This window comes from Heterodontus francisci, chromosome 16 (assembly GCF_036365525.1).
Source record: "Heterodontus francisci isolate sHetFra1 chromosome 16, sHetFra1.hap1, whole genome shotgun sequence".
Lineage (NCBI taxonomy): Eukaryota > Metazoa > Chordata > Chondrichthyes > Heterodontiformes > Heterodontidae > Heterodontus > Heterodontus francisci.
In genome coordinates, this window is record NC_090386.1 from 89,911,473 (window position 1) to 89,928,820 (window position 17,348).

At 42.0% G+C, this 17,348-nt stretch overlaps 1 protein-coding gene across 3 annotated transcripts in view; it reads left to right on the forward strand.

Annotated features, from left to right (window-relative positions):
* Positions 1–16,059, forward strand: part of tbc1d20 (TBC1 domain family, member 20) — a 53,362-nt gene extending 37,303 nt beyond the window's left edge. For 2 of the 3 annotated variants that reach the window (XM_068048617.1, XM_068048618.1), the window contains exon 8: positions 12,819–16,059. In XM_068048617.1, coding sequence (XP_067904718.1) covers positions 12,819–13,074 — 256 coding nt within the window. In that variant the 3' untranslated portion in view covers positions 13,075–16,059. Of the gene's footprint in view, positions 1–3,429; positions 3,846–12,818 lie in introns of those variants that run through there. The other variant, XM_068048619.1, reaches the window with a different exon arrangement.
* Positions 16,060–17,348: the final 1,289 nt, after the last annotated feature.

Consider the following 17,348-nt stretch of genomic DNA (forward strand, 5'->3'; position numbering starts at 1 on the left):
GAACCTCTTTCCTTGTCCTGCCTATGTCGTTAGTACCTACATAGACGACGACGACTGGATCTTCCCCCTCCCACTGTAAGTTCCTCTCCAGCCGTGAGCAGATGTCCCGAACCCTGGCAAGGGGCAGGCAACACAGCCATCTGGACTCTCGCTCTTTGCTGCAGAGAACAGTGTCAATCCCCCTAAATATACTGTCCCCTAGTACCACTACATTCTTTTTTATCCCTCCACTTGAATGGCTTCCTGTACCATGGTGCCATGGTCAGGTTGCTTATCCACCCTGCAGCCCCCACTCTCATCTGAACAAGCTGAAAGAACCTCAGACCTGTTGCATAATCGCAAAGGCTGAGGCTCCTGCGCTCCTGCCCTCTGGGTCTCCTTACCTGCTGCAGCTGCAGCCCCACTCTCCAGTCCCGAACCACTGATCAAATCAGAATACTCTAATATCCTAAGGGGTGTGACCGCCTTCTGATACAAAATGCCCAGCTAACTTTCCCCCTCCCTGATGTGTCGCAGTGTCTGCAGCTCGGACTCCAGTTCAATGACTGAGCCAAAGCTCTTCGAGCCGCAGACACTTACTGCAGACGTGTTTGCCCTGGATCACACTGGCATCCAGGAGCTCCCACATGCTGCAGCAGTGACACACCAGCTGTCCTCCCATTCGTAACGTGTTTTAATTAATTACTTAATTATTTTATACAATTTTTTTTATTTTCCTTTTTAAATATATTTTATTAAGCTTACCACTATTCCTTTACTATTTTAAATGTTAAATTTAATCACTTACCAGATACTCAAAAAACAGGTAGCTTCTTCCCAAATCAATCGCCTACCCGCTTGCCTGTGATGTTTGATGCTATGTTTGATTTAAATAAAATTAAATTAAAAGCTTACCTGTATACTCAACCACGCGGCTCTCTGTTTCCCTGCTGTCACTGTTGATTGAGGCTTCACTCGGATGTCACTTTTCGATTTTTTTTTTTTCTCCCTGCTCCGCTCCTGCTGCTCCCACGTGCTCATCTCTCTCTCTCTCTCTCCGCTCCCGCGCGCTCTCGCTCTCCCGCGCTCGCTCGCTCTCTCTCCCGCGCTCGCTCTCTCTCTCTCCCGCGCTCGCTCGCTCTCTCTCCCGCGCTCGCTCGCTCTCTCTCCCGCGCTCGCTCGCTCTCTCTCCCGCGCTCGCTCGCTCTCTCTCCCGCGCTCGCTCGCTCTCTCTCCCGCGCTCGCTCGCTCTCTCTCCCGCGCTCGCTCGCTCTCTCTCCCGCGCTCGCTCGCTCTCTCTCCCGCGCTCGCTCGCTCTCTCTCCCGCGCTCGCTCTCTCTCTCTCCCGCGCTCGCTCTCTTTCTCTCTCCCGCGCTCGCTCTCTCTCTCTCTCCCGCGCTCGCTCTCTCTCTCTCTCCCGCGCTCGCTCTCTCTCTCTCTCCCGCGCTCGCTCGCTCTCTCTCTCTCTCCCGCGCTCGCTCTCTCTCTCTCTCTCTCCCGCGCTCGCTCTCTCTCTCTCTCTCTCCCGCGCTCGCTCTCTCTCTCTCTCTCTCCCGCGCTCGCTCTCTCTCTCTCTCTCTCCCGCGCTCGCTCTCTCTCTCTCTCTCTCCCGCGCTCGCTCTCTCTCTCTCTCTCTCCCGCGCTCGCTCTCTCTCTCTCTCTCTCCCGCTCTCGCTCTCTCTCTCTCTCTCTCCCGCGCTCGCTCTCGCTCTCTCTCTCTCACTCTCCCGCGCTCGCTCTCTCTCTCTCTCTCTCCCGCGCTCGCTCTCTCTCTCTCTCTCTCCCGCGCTCGCTCTCTCTCTCTCTCTCTCCCGCGCTCGCTCTCTCTCTCTCTCTCTCCCGCGCGCTCTCTCTCTCTCTCCGCGCGCACCCTTTGTTGCTCTGTCTCCGGTCTCCAACTCTGTGCTTTTGGTGCACTTTGTAAACCACCGCTCCCGCCTTGTTCCTCTCTCTCTTGCTCTGTCTCTGGTCTCCATGTATGGACTTCAGACTTTCTGTGTGCCTTCTCCGAGAGTGTTGCAATCTTCAGTTTACATATGATGCTTCACAGTGACAGAAACACAGTGCAATTCGGTACTTAATCTTAGAGGCTCATCCAGCAATCTAATTGTTCTCTCTTTCTGGTTTAAATTATTTCCGTCGCACACCTCTTCTCATTGTTTAAGTTTAACCCTGCACCCCACACAACACTGCCTGGTCAAGGGAGGTTTGCATGGTCCATATTCTTTTGTGTTGCTGTTCAGATACAAAGTTAATTAATTTTTTTTGCTACTTCCATTCCATTTGAGAGCAGGAACTGAGCCATGTTGGGAAAATGAGAGTGCAAATTTCTTCTTGTGCATAGGTGAAAATTCCACCCTTTATAATCTGTATATTGTTACAACCCTGTGAGAAAGATGTCTAGGGGTCCCTCTCAGCCTTCACCTGGTCTTACTGTAACAGGGTTTAATTTTAAACACTGTTTTTACCTCCACTTTCCAATTATAAGGCAAAGAAACCAGCACAAACAGGCTTTCATAGGTTTAAAGAAGAAAAGTTGAAATTTATTAAACTTAACCTCTAATTCGGTTAATGCCTACGGATACACGACGTGCCCACGCTAGCATGCATATGTGATACGCACATGCAAATAGAGACAGAAAAGAGCAGAAGGAAAATCAAGTGGAAAAGTTTGAGGCAATATCTGAAGAGTAGTTGTTATGGTTCTTCGAGCTCACTATTGATTTCTTGATTGAAGGTAGATCTTGCTTTTCGTTGGGGCCCAGTATTCTTAAACCTTGTTCGCTCTCGGAGACTTTTCTCTCTTGGGATTCATGTCTGGTGATCAACAGTCCATTGCGGGTTGAATGTGTCAGGGAATGGCTGCTTTGTCCTTCCAAACACTGTCTATTAATATGCAAATGTCTTTCCAGCCAAGATCTGGCAACTTTTGTTTTAAAGCAAGTCCTTTCTTCACTCCAGTAACAGTTTAAAAATCAGTGTTCATGACAAAATTAATGTGTCTCATTCTTGGCAGGTGGGGGCCTAGCATGACAATATGATAGCAGCATTCCAATACCCTCAACTGCATTTTTCTTGATTTTGTTTTTCTTGCTTGCTTGAAATGTATTGCGCTGACGGCAGTTTTGACTTCTGGTGTGGTATTGACATCTACATCTACCCAAGAAGCTAGCTGTAACTACCTATAATCCCATCTTAAAGGTGGACGATTATGTCGCTGGCTTAATTTAGTGTAAACTCTGATTATTCAATGAATATATAATTTGTCTTGTGGGCAATAGAGACAGCATAACCTATAAATTCCACTGGGTGTCTGATGGAATAGTTCAGGCTTGTACACCAGTCTCTGCAACATTTCTATGACTATAGAGCCAATTAGTATTTAATATATCGTAATGGCACTATGATTAAACTCTAAGAACTTCTTTTTATGTCTTCTTTTCCTTACAGGTTGTGTTCACAGGTAGAAAGCACCCCGGTATAGCAAGGTCCTAAATTCCCCAATAAGTATAATTGCACTTACATCAGATAAGCTAGTGGAGATAGATTTTCTTTTGGAAATAATGTATGTGATGGGAGGGGTATATCTTTCTGACTATTGTAGTGTAATAGGGCTGCTAATGGGCTGGATACAATAATAGCACATGCATTCACCATTCTGTCATATTTAGATGACACAATTTAGATTCTGAACTCTGGCTTTGCTGTCAAGATCCAATCTCCAGCAAAGGTAGAGTGAGGAGCTGTGGGCTATCTTCTGAACAAGAAGTGCTTTTCCATTTACCTGGTGCTTTATATGACCGAATTAAGTGGCAGGCAGAAAATGCAACTGTGTTTACATTGTAACTGTAAACTGAGAAAGGGAAGGCTAAAGGTAAGTGTTTTCTTTTTAATTAATCAACCATTTTTCAGTTCAGGTACTATTTGAAGTTGTATTACAAAGCTGTGGAGAGGGGTCCGGAACAGATTAAAGGGTAACCTGATCATTTGTAACCCTAGAAATAAACTTCTTAGTTTTTCTTCCTGACCACCCACCTTTGTTCTCACTTGCAAGCTTAGTCACAGCTAAGTAACCACCTCCGATCAAGTGGAGAAAAAAGCAAGCTGGGCAGGGTGTGGCCTTCTCAATGCCTATTGATAAAGAAGATTGATAGAGGGTGCATAGGAGATTTACTAAAACGGTACCAGGAATGAGGGACTTAAGTTATGTGGAGAGATTAGAGAAGATGAGATTAAAGGCAAATTATTGACCTGGTTAGGAAATTGGCTAAGTGGCAGTAGACAGAATAAGGATAATGGTCATATACTCTAATTGGCAGGATATGACTCCTGGTGTTTTGCAAGGATCTGTGTTGGGCCTCAATTATTCACCATATTTAGCAACAACTGAGATGACTATATCCAAATTTGCCAGTGACACATTGTAAGCACTGTAGATGGAAGCATAAAATTACAAAGAGATATTAATAGATTAAGTAAATGGGCAAAAATGTTGCAAGTAGATTTCAGTGTAGGCAGATATGAGATCATCCACTTTGGACTTAGAATAGAACAGTGTAGTTTCTAAATAGTGAAAAGGTAGACACATTGGAGGTCCAAAGAGACCTTGGAACTCCAGGTACTGTTCTATGAACTTCCCGCAGTGCCTGGAAATAAACAACTCATTTAAGTAAATTTGATGGCAGATGTGCAGCTGGATTTGTAACCTTGTAGTAGTAAATTAAGAGTTGCACATATGTCTAGGGAAGATCTATTCAATAGAATCTGAAAAAGGAGGATGAATGCATCCTCCTACTGGGATTTGAGTGAAGGATGGCGCATTTGGGTTCCAAGATTTCCTGGATATGACCACCAGTTTGTGCTGGGAGCCAGTCAGATGTTTTTATGCTTTGAGTGATCCTCCGCTATCCCAAAAAACCTCTTGCCGAGCATTTAGCCAAATTTAGTTTATAATTGGTAACTTTTGCCTTTTGGACTGTATTCTGTAACTATGGTATCTTCATTGGAAGATTTCATTATAAGCTGTATGTTCACAGACTGCCCCAACAACGATACTCTCTGGTTCCCATATTCTGCTCTTTCAGCTTCTAGTAACTGGCCACCTGCTCTTTTCTATAATTAGCAGTATATGGGTAAAGTACTAGGTTAATATATTTGACTAAATAAAGGGCATAGCTGTCAGGAACATCTGACCAATTCAAGGCTCTCCCAGCTTCAAAGAACCATCTCGAAGAGGATATTTAAAGAGGAAAAGATAGAAAAAAAAATTCAAAAGCTGCTGATAGATATGAAGATACAGTTTCAAGGTTTGAAGGACATATTAAGCCAAATATTAGGAAGCATTTCTTCACAGAAGTGAACAACTGGAATGGGTTGCCAGGAAAGGTGTTTAAGACCAGGACATTAGTCTGTTTTAAGAAACAGTTGGATACTGTTACGGGAAGATAATATGATTGGTATTTTGGATGGATGTAATAAAATGGATTAAAGGGTTTTTTAACCTTCCCTATCTAATAGAATTAGTAATGGAGCATTGTAGAATGGAAAAATAATATTCTTTAAGGTTTGCTTGGACGTCTTATTTGTCTGTATGGACTACCCTCCATGTGCTGGTCCCTATTTCCTTGGTAGTCAGCTGTAACTTAATGCAGCAATGGTAAAAAGAAAGCTGAAACTGAATAATATGCTCTCACATTCCACAGTAACTAACTGATTGCAATCATCAACCTTATTAAAGGCTACAGTCTCATTTAGGGGTTTAAATGACTATTATTTGTAGTATTGGCCATGTGCCTTTCGGAGAATGCATTGAATAGATGCCACATATGAGGTACCAAGCTCTGTGAGTGCACCATCCCAGAAGAACATTTTTTGTACTTCATTAAGAGCAGCGCTTGCAAAGGCTGTGTTTCAGTAAGGTCAGCGAATTACCATCTGCTAGAAGCGGATGTGCAATCTCATTTGGGAACCTGCACTGCATTCTCCGTGCCAGTGAAAGAAAGAACTATCATTTCTATAGTATCTTTCACAAACTCAGCCTAACCCAACAAGTTTTACAGCCAATGGTATACCTTTGAATTCCAGTTATTGTTGTAGAGAAATGCGGCAGCCAATTTGCATAGCAAGGTCCTGCAAACAGCAAAGAAATAAATGGCCAGTTCGTTTGTTTTAGGTGTTGCTCTGAAAATAGCAACAACCTAAAATCTTTTTGTCACTCAAGTTTTTAAAGAGGTCACAGTATACATAGCCTGTATCGACCAATCTGCTGTACATCACTGTAATCAGGAGGTTACAGTTGTGTTGTTTGCCAGGGTTAATATAAATGCCAGGGTGTGTTAAGCCTCAGCCCTTGGCTTTTCCAGGCTTGCAGGCATCCATGGTGTTCAAGCCATCATAGATGGGAGCCTTATGGTGCTTCCTGTTCCTTCAGAGCAGCATCCCATTTTCTCGTACGTTTGTTCTTGGAATGTGGATGATGCCAGCAAGGCAGTAATAATTACCCATCCCTAATTGCCTTGAGAGCATTAACAGCCAACCATATAGCATGTGATTGACATTGCATATAGGCCAGATTAGATTGGGGTGGCACTTGTCTCCTTAGAATATACTAGTGAAGCAACAAACATCTCATTATCTTTGTGGTCATTTTTCTACTGCTGGGCACAAATAACCAGAATTTTATAATACAACTTAGAGTGGTGGGATTTGATTGAAATGGGTATTACTTCATTGTTTGAAGAAGTGCAAGGATCGAGGGGCACACTGCTGGCGGACTTTGGCTATGTACTGTTGCTGTGGCTGATCACTAAATGCTGCTCCCAATGCTGCAGTGAACTGGTAAAATGAGCCCTATGCCCCAATCAGAGTTACTATAAAGAATGCCATCAGGAAACTGAAACAGATGTTTAGGTGATTTGTGCTATTCTAAAGAAGGTTTCCAGCAATAGGTAAATCTATGCAGCTTCCTTCTTTAACCTCTTTGAATTCCCCTTTGTCACTTCCTTTGTCTTCTATGTGTTTAGTGTATGTTTTTTTTCATTTAGTTTCAATTTTGCCCTGATCTGTCTTCATCCCTACTGCTCATTATTGGTTAATTTGTTCTAGTTTATTAGCAAATATATTTCTCCTGTACTTTATTGATCATTGTTTTAAGTATTTCATATTTATATATAAATGGTTCTATTTCAGAGTGCCACAGGCCAAAACCAAACCACCGCTCTGAGCAGTCTTGTTTATGTAATGTAATGTTGCTCTTGCAGCACAGGTCTGTCCTTCTTGGGCAGGGAATACTGTGTAATGTGGTGAGGTGAGTATCAAATGTGGCACAGTACTTTGGTTAATGATATGACAGTAACAATGGGAATAGGAGTGGAGTCAGTGCAACTAAGAGCAATTAAGCAAATTCTGCTGTGGAGAGGAGATGGAGGGAGTAAAGGAAATTTTGAGAAACCATTATTGCTGGGCTGCTGTGAGATGTATCCTAGCAGTACTGAAACAGATCACCCGCTATGGTTTAGGTAATGAATGTCCAAAGGTTAGGGAACAGTGATAAAATCTTGATTCATGTCCTTGCACCATACTGGGGTATCGAATAGACATGTAGACATGAATGGGGGAGTGGATCTTTCTGGTTCTACTGGTCACTATAAATGGCGCAGCATGGCAGCTGCATTTGTCCACAGAATGACCACTGTACTGCAGAAGGTAATTTGTTGTGCAATTTGACATGGCAAGTGCTATATAAATCAAAGGGTTATTCTTTATAATGATACAGAAATGTGACTGTAGGCTGCAGAGATAAATCCGAAAGTTAAATTACTAACTACAGTCTTTATAATTTCTGAAAACTAATAGATCCCCAGTTAAAAATGTATAATGTGCAAAGGTTTAAAAATCTGAATTTCATTATCTTCAGGCTATTGCTATAATTTAATAGAATTCCCTTGATGTCACTTTGAATCATGGCCTTGCTCCCATTATGTACTCAGCTTGTGGCATTATTCAGTGTAGCAGCCACATGTGCAATGAAAGAATCAACATAACCATTTTACGAAAAATGTGTAGACTGAGAATTTGCGTGTTTGTCTCCTCATTAATTTTCTCTTCTCGCCTGAAAGTATTTTCTTGCTAATACTTGGTTCCACAAGTGTTGTTTGTCCTCCAGAACTTCAACCATGGCTTTTGTTTATGTATGTTCTTTTGACGGTGATTGGTGAGCTATTTGCTTGGCCTCATCTGTGTTCACCTGAAGTACATACATGTATTTCCAGCACAAGTTACTGAATGCCTGTTTTTTTTTTTAACTACTTCTCCACCCCCTAACCTGGTCCAGCTGAGATCAGCTAAGGCAGCACAAACCATGACATAGGCAAGACAAGGAAAGAGGTTCTGCATAGTCAGTATAAGGAACTAGGCGCCAAATTAAGAAGCAGAACCTCAAAGGGAATAATCTGAGCCACGTGCAAATTGGCATTGGGCAAGTGGTGGCTGTACCGTTGGGACGGTCTACACCTGAACCATGCTGGGGCCGGTATTTTAGCGAGCCACATAACTAGGGAAGTAGAGAAGGCTTTAAACTGAATAGTGGGGGCAAGGGATCAAAGTTGCGAAGATATGGTAAATCAAGGAGTAGAGACAAGGCCAGAGAGAAAGGTATTAATTTGGGAAATGATAAACAGACTATGACAGATAAGGCTAGAGGTTACAAAAATAATAAAAGGACACAACTGAAGGCACTGTATCTGAATGCATGTAGCATTTGAAACAAAACAGATGAATTGAGAGTGCAAATAGAAATAAATAAGTATGATCTGATAGACATTACTGAGACATGGCTGCAGGACGACATAGATTGGAATCTGAATATTGAAGGATACATGGAATTTTGGAAGGACAGGAAGATAGGAAAAGGAGGAGGGGTAGCTCTGTTAATTAATGATGGTATTAGTGCAATAGGGAGGGATGACTTAAGTTCAGGAGACCAGGATGTAGAAGCAGTTTGGGTAGAGATGAGAAATCATAAAGGTAGGAAGTCACTTGTGGGAGTGGTGTACAGGCCACCTGACCTTAATCACACTGTGGGACGGGATATAAAGGATGAAATAATGGCAGGTTGCCAGAAAGGTACAGCGATAATTCTGGGGGATTTTAACATATAGACTGGAAAAATCAGATGGGCAGAAGTAGCCTAGATGAGGAGTACATAGAATGTTTTCGGGATAATTTCTTGGAACAGTACATTCTGGAGCCAACCAGAGAGCAGGCTATGCATAGAAACATGGAAAATAGGAGCAGGAGTAGGCCATTCGGCCCTTCAAGCCTGCTCCGCCATTCATTATGTTGATGGCTGATCATCCAACTCAGTAACCTGTTCCCACTTTTGCCCCATATCCTTTTGATCCCTTTAAACCCAAGAGCTATATCTAACTCCTTCTGGAAAACGTACAATGTTTTGGCCTCAACTGCTTGCTGTGGTAGCGAATCCCACAGGTTCACCATTCCAGACTCGGTGGGCCGAAGGGCCTGTTTCAGTGCTGTACCTCTAAGCTAAACATTCTCTGGGTGAAGAAATATCTCCTCATCGCAGTCCTGAATGGTTTACCCCGTATCCTTAGACAATGACCCCTGGTTCTGGACTCCCCCACCATCAGGAACATTCTTCCTGCATCTACCCTGTCAAGTCCTGTTAGAATTTTATAGGTTTCTATGAGATCCCCCATCACTCTTCTGAACTCCAGCGAATATAATCCTAACCGACTCAATCTCTCCTCATATGTCAGTCCCGCCATCCCAGGAATCAGTCTGGTAAACCTTCGCTGCACTTCCTCTATAGCAAAAACATCCTTCCTCAGATAAGGAGACCAAAACTGCACACAATATTCCAGGTGTGGCCTCACCAAGGCCCTGTATAATTGCAGCAAGATATCATTGATCCTGTACTAGAATCCTCTCGCTATGAAGGCCAACATACCATTTGTCTTTTTTACCGCCTGTTGGACCTGCATACATACCTTCAGCGACTGGTGTACGAGAACACGCAGGTCTCGTTGCATATTCCCCTCTCAGTTTACAGCCATTCAGATAATCTGCCTTCCTGCTTTTGCTACCAAAGTGGATAACCTCACATTTATCCACATTATACAGCATCTGCCATGCATTATCCCACTCACTCAACTTGTCCAAATCACCCTGAAGCCTCTCTGCATCCTCCTCACAACTCCCCCTCCCACCCACTAGACCTGGTATTGTGCAATGAGATGGAATTAATTAATGACCTCATAGTTAAGGCACCCCCAGGTAGCAGCGATCATAATATGATTGAATTTTACATTCAGTTTGAGGGAGAGAAGAGTGGGTCCAAGACTAGTATTTTAAGCTTAAATAAGGGCAATTGTGAGGGCATGAAAGCAGAGCGAGCTAAAGTGAACTGGCAAATCAAGTTAAGGGATAGGTCAATAGAGATGCAGTGGCAGACATTTAAGGGGATATTTCAGAATACACAGAATAGATACATTTCAACAAGAAAGAAATTTCCACGGGAGGGACCCGCCATCCGTGGTTAACTAAAGCAGTTAAAGATAGTATCAAACTTAAAGAAAAAGCTTATAATTGCGCAAAGATGGAGGCGGGTCAGAAGATTGGACAGGATATAAAAAACAGCAAAGAATGACTAAAAGATTGATAAGGAAGATAAAATTAGAGTACAAGAGAAAGCTAGCTAGAAATATAAAGACAGATAGTAAGAGTTTATAGATATTTTAAAAAGAAAAGAGTTAACAAAGTGTGCTTTGGTCCTATAAAAAGTCAGTCCGGGGAATTAATAATGGAAAGTAAGGAGATGGCAGATGAATTGAACAGGTATTTTGCATTGGTCTTCACTATTGAGGATACAAGTAACATCCCAGTATTAGGTGTAAGTCAGGCAAGGAAGGGAGGGAGGAACTCAAGAAAATTACAATCACCAGAGAAGTGGTACTGAACAAACTGTTGGAGCTGCAGGTTGACTAGTCCCCAGGTTCTGATGGACTTCATCCTAAGGTGTTAAAAGAAGTGGCCAGTGAGATAGTTGATGCGTTAGTTTTAATTTTCCAAAATTTCTTAGATTCGGGGAAGGTTCCTTTAGATTGGAAAATAGTGAATGTAAATCCTTTAATCAAAAAGGGAGGGAGACAGAAAACAGGAAACTGTTGACATCTGTCTTAGAGAAAATGTTAGAAGTTATTACTAAAGATAGTATAGCAGGGCATTTAGAAAAATTCAAGGTAATCAGGCAGAGTCAACATGGTTTTGTGAAAGGGAAATCATGTTTAACCAATTTATTGGAGCTCTTTGAGGTGTTGCATGTGCTGTGGATAACGGGGAACCGGTGGATGTATTGTACTTAGATTTCCAGAAGGCATTTGATAAGGTGCCACATCAAAGGTTATTGGAGAAAATAAAAGCTCATGGTGTAGGGGGTAACATTGGCATAGATAGAAGATTTGTTAGCTAACAGGAAACAGAGAGCAGGCATAAATGGGTCATTTTCTGGTTGGCAAGATGTAACGAGTGGTGTGCCACAGGGATCTGTGCTGGTGCTTCAACTTTTTACAATTTATGTAAATGACTTAGATGAAGGGACTGAAGGTATGGTTGCTAAATTTGCTGATGACACAAAGATAGGTAGGAAAGTAACTTGTGAAGAGGACATAAGGAGGCTACAAAGGGATATAGATAGGTTAAGTGAGTGGGCAAAGACCTGGCAAATGGAGTAAAATGTGGGAAAGTGTGAAATTGTCCACTTGTCCACTTGAGCAGGAAGAATAAAAAAGAAGCATATTATCTAAATGGTGAGAGCTTGCAGAGCTCTGAGATGCAAAGGGACCTGGGTGTCCTAGTGCATGAATCGCAAAAGGTTAGTATACAGGTACAGCAAGTAATTAGGAAAGCTAATAAAATGGTGTCGTTTATCGCGAGGGGAATTGAATACAAAAGTAGGGAGGTTATGTTTCAGCTGTACAGGGCATTGGTGAGACCACATCTGGAGTACTGTGTACAGTACTGGTCTCCTAATTTAAGGAAGGATGTAAATGCATTGGAGGCAGTACAGAGAAGGTTTACTAGACTAATCCCTGAAATGGGTGGCCTGTTTTACGAGGAATGATTGGACAGGCTAGGCTTGTATCCGATGGAATTTAGAAGATTAAGAGGCAACTTGATTGAAACATATAAGATCCTGAGGAGTCTTACTTCTTGACAGGGTGGATGTGGAAAGGATGTTGCCCCTTGTGGGAGAATCTCGAACTAGGGGTCACTGTTTAAAAATAAGACAGAGATGAGGAGAAATTTTTCCTCTTAGGAAGGTCGTGAGTCTTTGGAATTCTCTTCCTCAAAAGGCAGTGGAAGCCGAGTCTTTGAATATTTTTAAGGCAGCGATAGATAGATTCTTGATAAGGGGGTGTTAAGGTTATCGGGGGGTAGGTGGAAATGTGGAGTAATCGGTTCAACCATGAACTTATTGAATGGCGGAGCAGGCTCGAGGGATTGAGTGGCCTGCTCCTGCTCCTAATTTGTTTGTTCTCCACCCGCTAACCTGATCAGCTAACGCAGCACAAACCAAGAATCCAACCTCTGACCTTCCTGGTCTGTTGTAGCTCTGCAGTCTGGATAAGCTCACTAAGCCAATGAGGGATCATTAACACTTTTTTAACAAGGTGAAAATTTTGAATCACGATTTTTAAAAAATGTTTTGGTGTGTTGATTTTGTCGTCTTGCTGGATTGGTTAAGTGTTGGTTTGAGGTTTTTTTTGCACTGCATGTGAATTGTCTAATTGAGGCATTTTGTCTATCCATCCCCACAGCACCGCTGTCTCGACCTTCAAGGATTTTGAACTGGTATCGGCACAGCAGCGTCCTGATGCAGTGCTCAGGAGGCGATTCAGAGGACAGCTCCAACAAGAACCCAGAACGAGTGCAATTGTGGCAATAACGGGGACCAGGAGGTTGATAAAACTGGCAGTGATGGGGCTGACTGTGGCATTGGGGGCAGCAGCCTATGCAGTGGTCAACACCGCACTGGAGTGGGCACCAAAGTTTGAACTGCAACTTTTTCCTTGAGAAGGAAGGACACTTTTAGCCACTTTACAAAACCCCAATTACATATTGGGGGTGGGGCACAGTACTTTGCTTTGTCATTGCCTTTTATTTTTAGTTTAAAATGTGTCATCAAAGACTGAAAGCTGGATAGAATACATATTCAGTTAAGGGTTGAACACTAACTTTTTGACTGCCAATTTGTGAATGATTAGCACCAAACATAAAGCTGCAATATATTGCAGAATATCCATTTTGCTGTCACCAAATTTTTAAAAAGCCTAGGGATATAACCCTTTGAAAATCTACTGTCACAAAGTGATACAATGTGAATTTGTACAGCTGAGTTCCCACATGATGTGTTTCCAATCTCAGCCATATTACCAACGAAAAGAGGTGAATGTGTGTTGATGGAAAAAATTGAAGAGCTGGCCAACTTCTGTTCACTTCCTAGGAAGCTGGTTACAGAGCTGTTGTAGGCATTGGCTTATCAGATTTAGCTTATTTTTTTCTCTCTGTTGGAATGCATGGCTCAAGTGGAAAGTACATGGTGAGTGAAGTGTTCCATTACATTTGCAGTAGTTAATATTGTTCCACTTGTTACTTAACTAAATTTTGAAACAGGTATGTTGGAATATAACTTGTTGAACACTCATTTTTTTGGAAGACCTGGCTTTGATCCTAGTTGAGAGAGAGCAGACAAAGTTCCATCTCTGGAGTTTGATGAAACCTGTCTGGTTGTACATTCTTCTGGCTTAATTGGCAAAGGCAGCAGGTAGCTGAGTCATGTGAAGCTGAATGTGGAGGATTTGATTCCTGATTTCCATAGAGTTAGCTGATCTCTGTGTGATTGGCAGCAGTGGGGTGGTACTTTTGGTTTCTTGAGAGCCTGGACTGGGGTTCATGTTCCACATTGCTGTGCAATGATCTCTGCTGGAAAATGTGGTTGTGTGGGATGGAATCGAGCTTAACTGAGCTGCCTTCTCTTACTTGAATGGCATTGCCAACCTTCACTCATTAATAAAGAATGGTCACTTTAGTTATTGCCTTGACACTGCACCACAGCAAGAGTCAATGCCTTGAAAAGGGGAGAAAATAGACCTTGTTTTAAAAAAACAAAAAGCTCATCCCTGTGTGAAATTAAGTCACAGGACAAAAGCTCCAAATTCTGACACTTAGCTCCACCATCCTGAAGTGTTGGTAGTCTAAATGTTCTAGTCCAGCAGAAGGAGCTGTGCAGAGCTTTGGGTTTCAGGTACATGATCAGTCCATTGTGCAGACAGAGGATGAGCTTGGCATGCCAGTGAATTGGTGAACAACTTGAGTGGCATTCCCTCAGAAGAGTTATACTTTGTCCCCTATCTTGGTCTTGTTCTCCCTTGACTACTGACTTCTAAATTGTCCAGTTTTAAGCAGTGCTTACATGCACTATTGTGACTAGATTTCTTAACTATTGCCTGCAGGATACAATAGCTTTTCATTTTATTCAGCTACCCAGGATATGTTTACGTCACAAACTAAACGATCATCTTGAAATAAAAGTTTGAAGTACAAGCTAATTGGAACCCTTCAGGACTAATTATTATATCTTTGTAAAAATGGAGTCATTGCATTCAAATCATTAGCAGGACCTATTCAACAAAAGTGACACATACATACAGGCTTATAGGCCAAGTGTTTCATTAGTATGCCTCAGTTATAAGCGATTCATCGAAGACTTTTTTAACTGTAATATATTGCAGCCTTAATATTGATGTGTCAACAACGCTAACCTCAGTACAAGGCTTCTTAATTTGTATAGCTAGCCCTTGTAAGGCTATGTTGCTCGAGACTCTGGTATGAAGAAATTATATCTTGATAATGTACTGTTAGCCGTGATATGCAATACACAAATCTTAAACCCTGACGCCTGGTTTTCTCAGTTACAAGATTTACCAATAGTCATATGAAGGTACCTGATAACTTGAATTATAGAATTGGCAGTGGTGAAAGGAGCTGCGTCTATACTGAAGAAGGGTCACTGACCTGAAATGTTAACTCTGCTTCTCTCGCCACAGATGCTGCCAGACCTGCTGAGTATTTCCAGCATTTCTTGTTTTTATTACGTCTATACTGTGTTATTTGTTTTCATTTTCCTTTCATGTTTTCTTCCACTCACTCTTAATATTGCTGCACATAAGTCCCCTTTTGGTGGGAGCCTCAGATGTATTTTGATCTTTAAGTGTTTGCGTGGAAGTGACTGTGTTGCTTTTTCCCTGAGGTGCTGGCCATCTCCAAGTTCCTTAGCTGAGATAGGGAACTCTGGATGGGAAGAACCAGCATGCTATTACTTCATGGGCATAATCTCTGTAGTACCCATAAATGAGACACTAGGGACCCATGATACCAACATATCCATATCTTCTGGCACGCCACTGTTCCTTTGATTTGTCACACGTAAGAGTGGAAAATAAAATCCATGGTTAATGGTTTAGTTGCAGTAGCACCATGTTTTGTCAGGTCAGTGGTGAATTGGTGTCCAGATATGTTCTGCATTGGATTATTGATGCGACTGATGATTGATTATGATTTGATTAATTTACCCCAATTCAAGGAAGTATTACCACTACTGCAGAATTTATTATCTTTACATTGTAAATTTTACAAACAGAGGAAAGGCAATTAGCTGAATAGATGTGCCCCTGTACCATAGATCAGCCAGTCGTTTTATTGAATCTTTCGATCTTCACCCTGATGTTTGAATCCGTTTGTGTCTCTCGTATTTGGGACCATTTACCACCAAAATGGATACATAGGATTATGGTATTAGTACGTCGAGATGTTTCGTATTGGACCAGATCTAATAAAGCTATCCTGTTGACAGTTTAATTAACTGTAGTATTGTAAGCTGGAGTATAATGAACTTTGTGTGTTGTATTCTCTATTGAGCAATTATTTTTGAAGACTTTATATCCTTCTGTAAATCTCCTGGTATTTTTTAAATGTCATTTCTCCCAGTTTTTTCCTTTTACTGTGAATTATTCTGCAGCATATTTTCGTAGTCAGATACAGATTTTCCTATTAGATTTACTTTAGGTCAGATTCAAGTATTAAAATCGAGATTGTGAATTGCTTCCCCAGTTAGCTATTTTATTTGAACTTAACTAAATTGCACCTTGTATAATTTGCTTCCCTGTGTATATAACACAAGATCACACTGACTTGCATTTCACTAATGGTTGCATCTGTATCCAATGAGTAGCTGATTCCTCCAGACTGGAGTTCAGTTCCAGTATATGCTGAGTTAGCTAATCTCTCTGCCAGACTAGTGGAAACAGTTCCCTCTCCTGCTTGCATCCAATAACCCTTGCTGGAAGTGCATGTGTGGACATTTGCTGAAGTCTATAATAAGGCATATAAATAGTAAAAGGGTGGTAAAAGGAGGAGTGGGGCCGATTAGAGACCAGAAAGGGGATTTACACATGGAGGCAGAGGGCATAGCTGAAGTATTAAATAAATACTTTGCATCTGTCTTTACCAAGGAAGAAGATGCAACCCAGGAAGTGTTGAAAGAGGAGGTAAGTCAGACACTAGAGGGATTTAAAATTGATAGAGGAAGTATTAGATAGGCTGTCTGTACTTAGTGGATAAAGCACCAGGGCTGGGTGAGATGCATCCAAGGATACTGAGGGAAGTGAGGGTGGAAATCGCAGAGGCACTGGCCATAATTTTTCAGTCTTCCTTAGACTCGGGTGGTGCCAGAGAACTGGAAGATTGCAAACATTGCACCCTTGTTCAAAAAAGGGTGTAAAGATAAGCCCAGCAACTACAGGCCAGTCAGTTTAACTTCAGTGGTGGGAAAACTTCTAGAAAAAATAACTTGGGTCAAAATCAATAGCCACATGGACAAATGCGAGTTAATTAAGGAAAGCCAGCATGGATTTCTTAAGGGAAAATCATGTTTAACTAACTTGCTGGAGGTTTTTGAGGAGGTAACAGAGAGGGTTGATGAGGGCAATGCTGTTGATGTGGTGTACGTGGACTTCCAAAAGGCACTTGATACAGTGCCACACAACAGACTTGTGAGCAAACTTGTAGCTCATGGAATAAAAGGGATGGTAGCAACATGGATACAAAATTGTTTTTCAGGCTGGAGGAAGATTCGTAGTGAAGTTCCTCAGGGATCAGTGTTGGGAATCTTGTCTTTCCTGATATATATTAATGACCTAGACCTTGGTTTACTGGACACAATTTCAAAGTTTGCAGATGATACAAAACTTGGAAGCATTGTGAACTGTGAGGAAGATAGTGTAGAACTT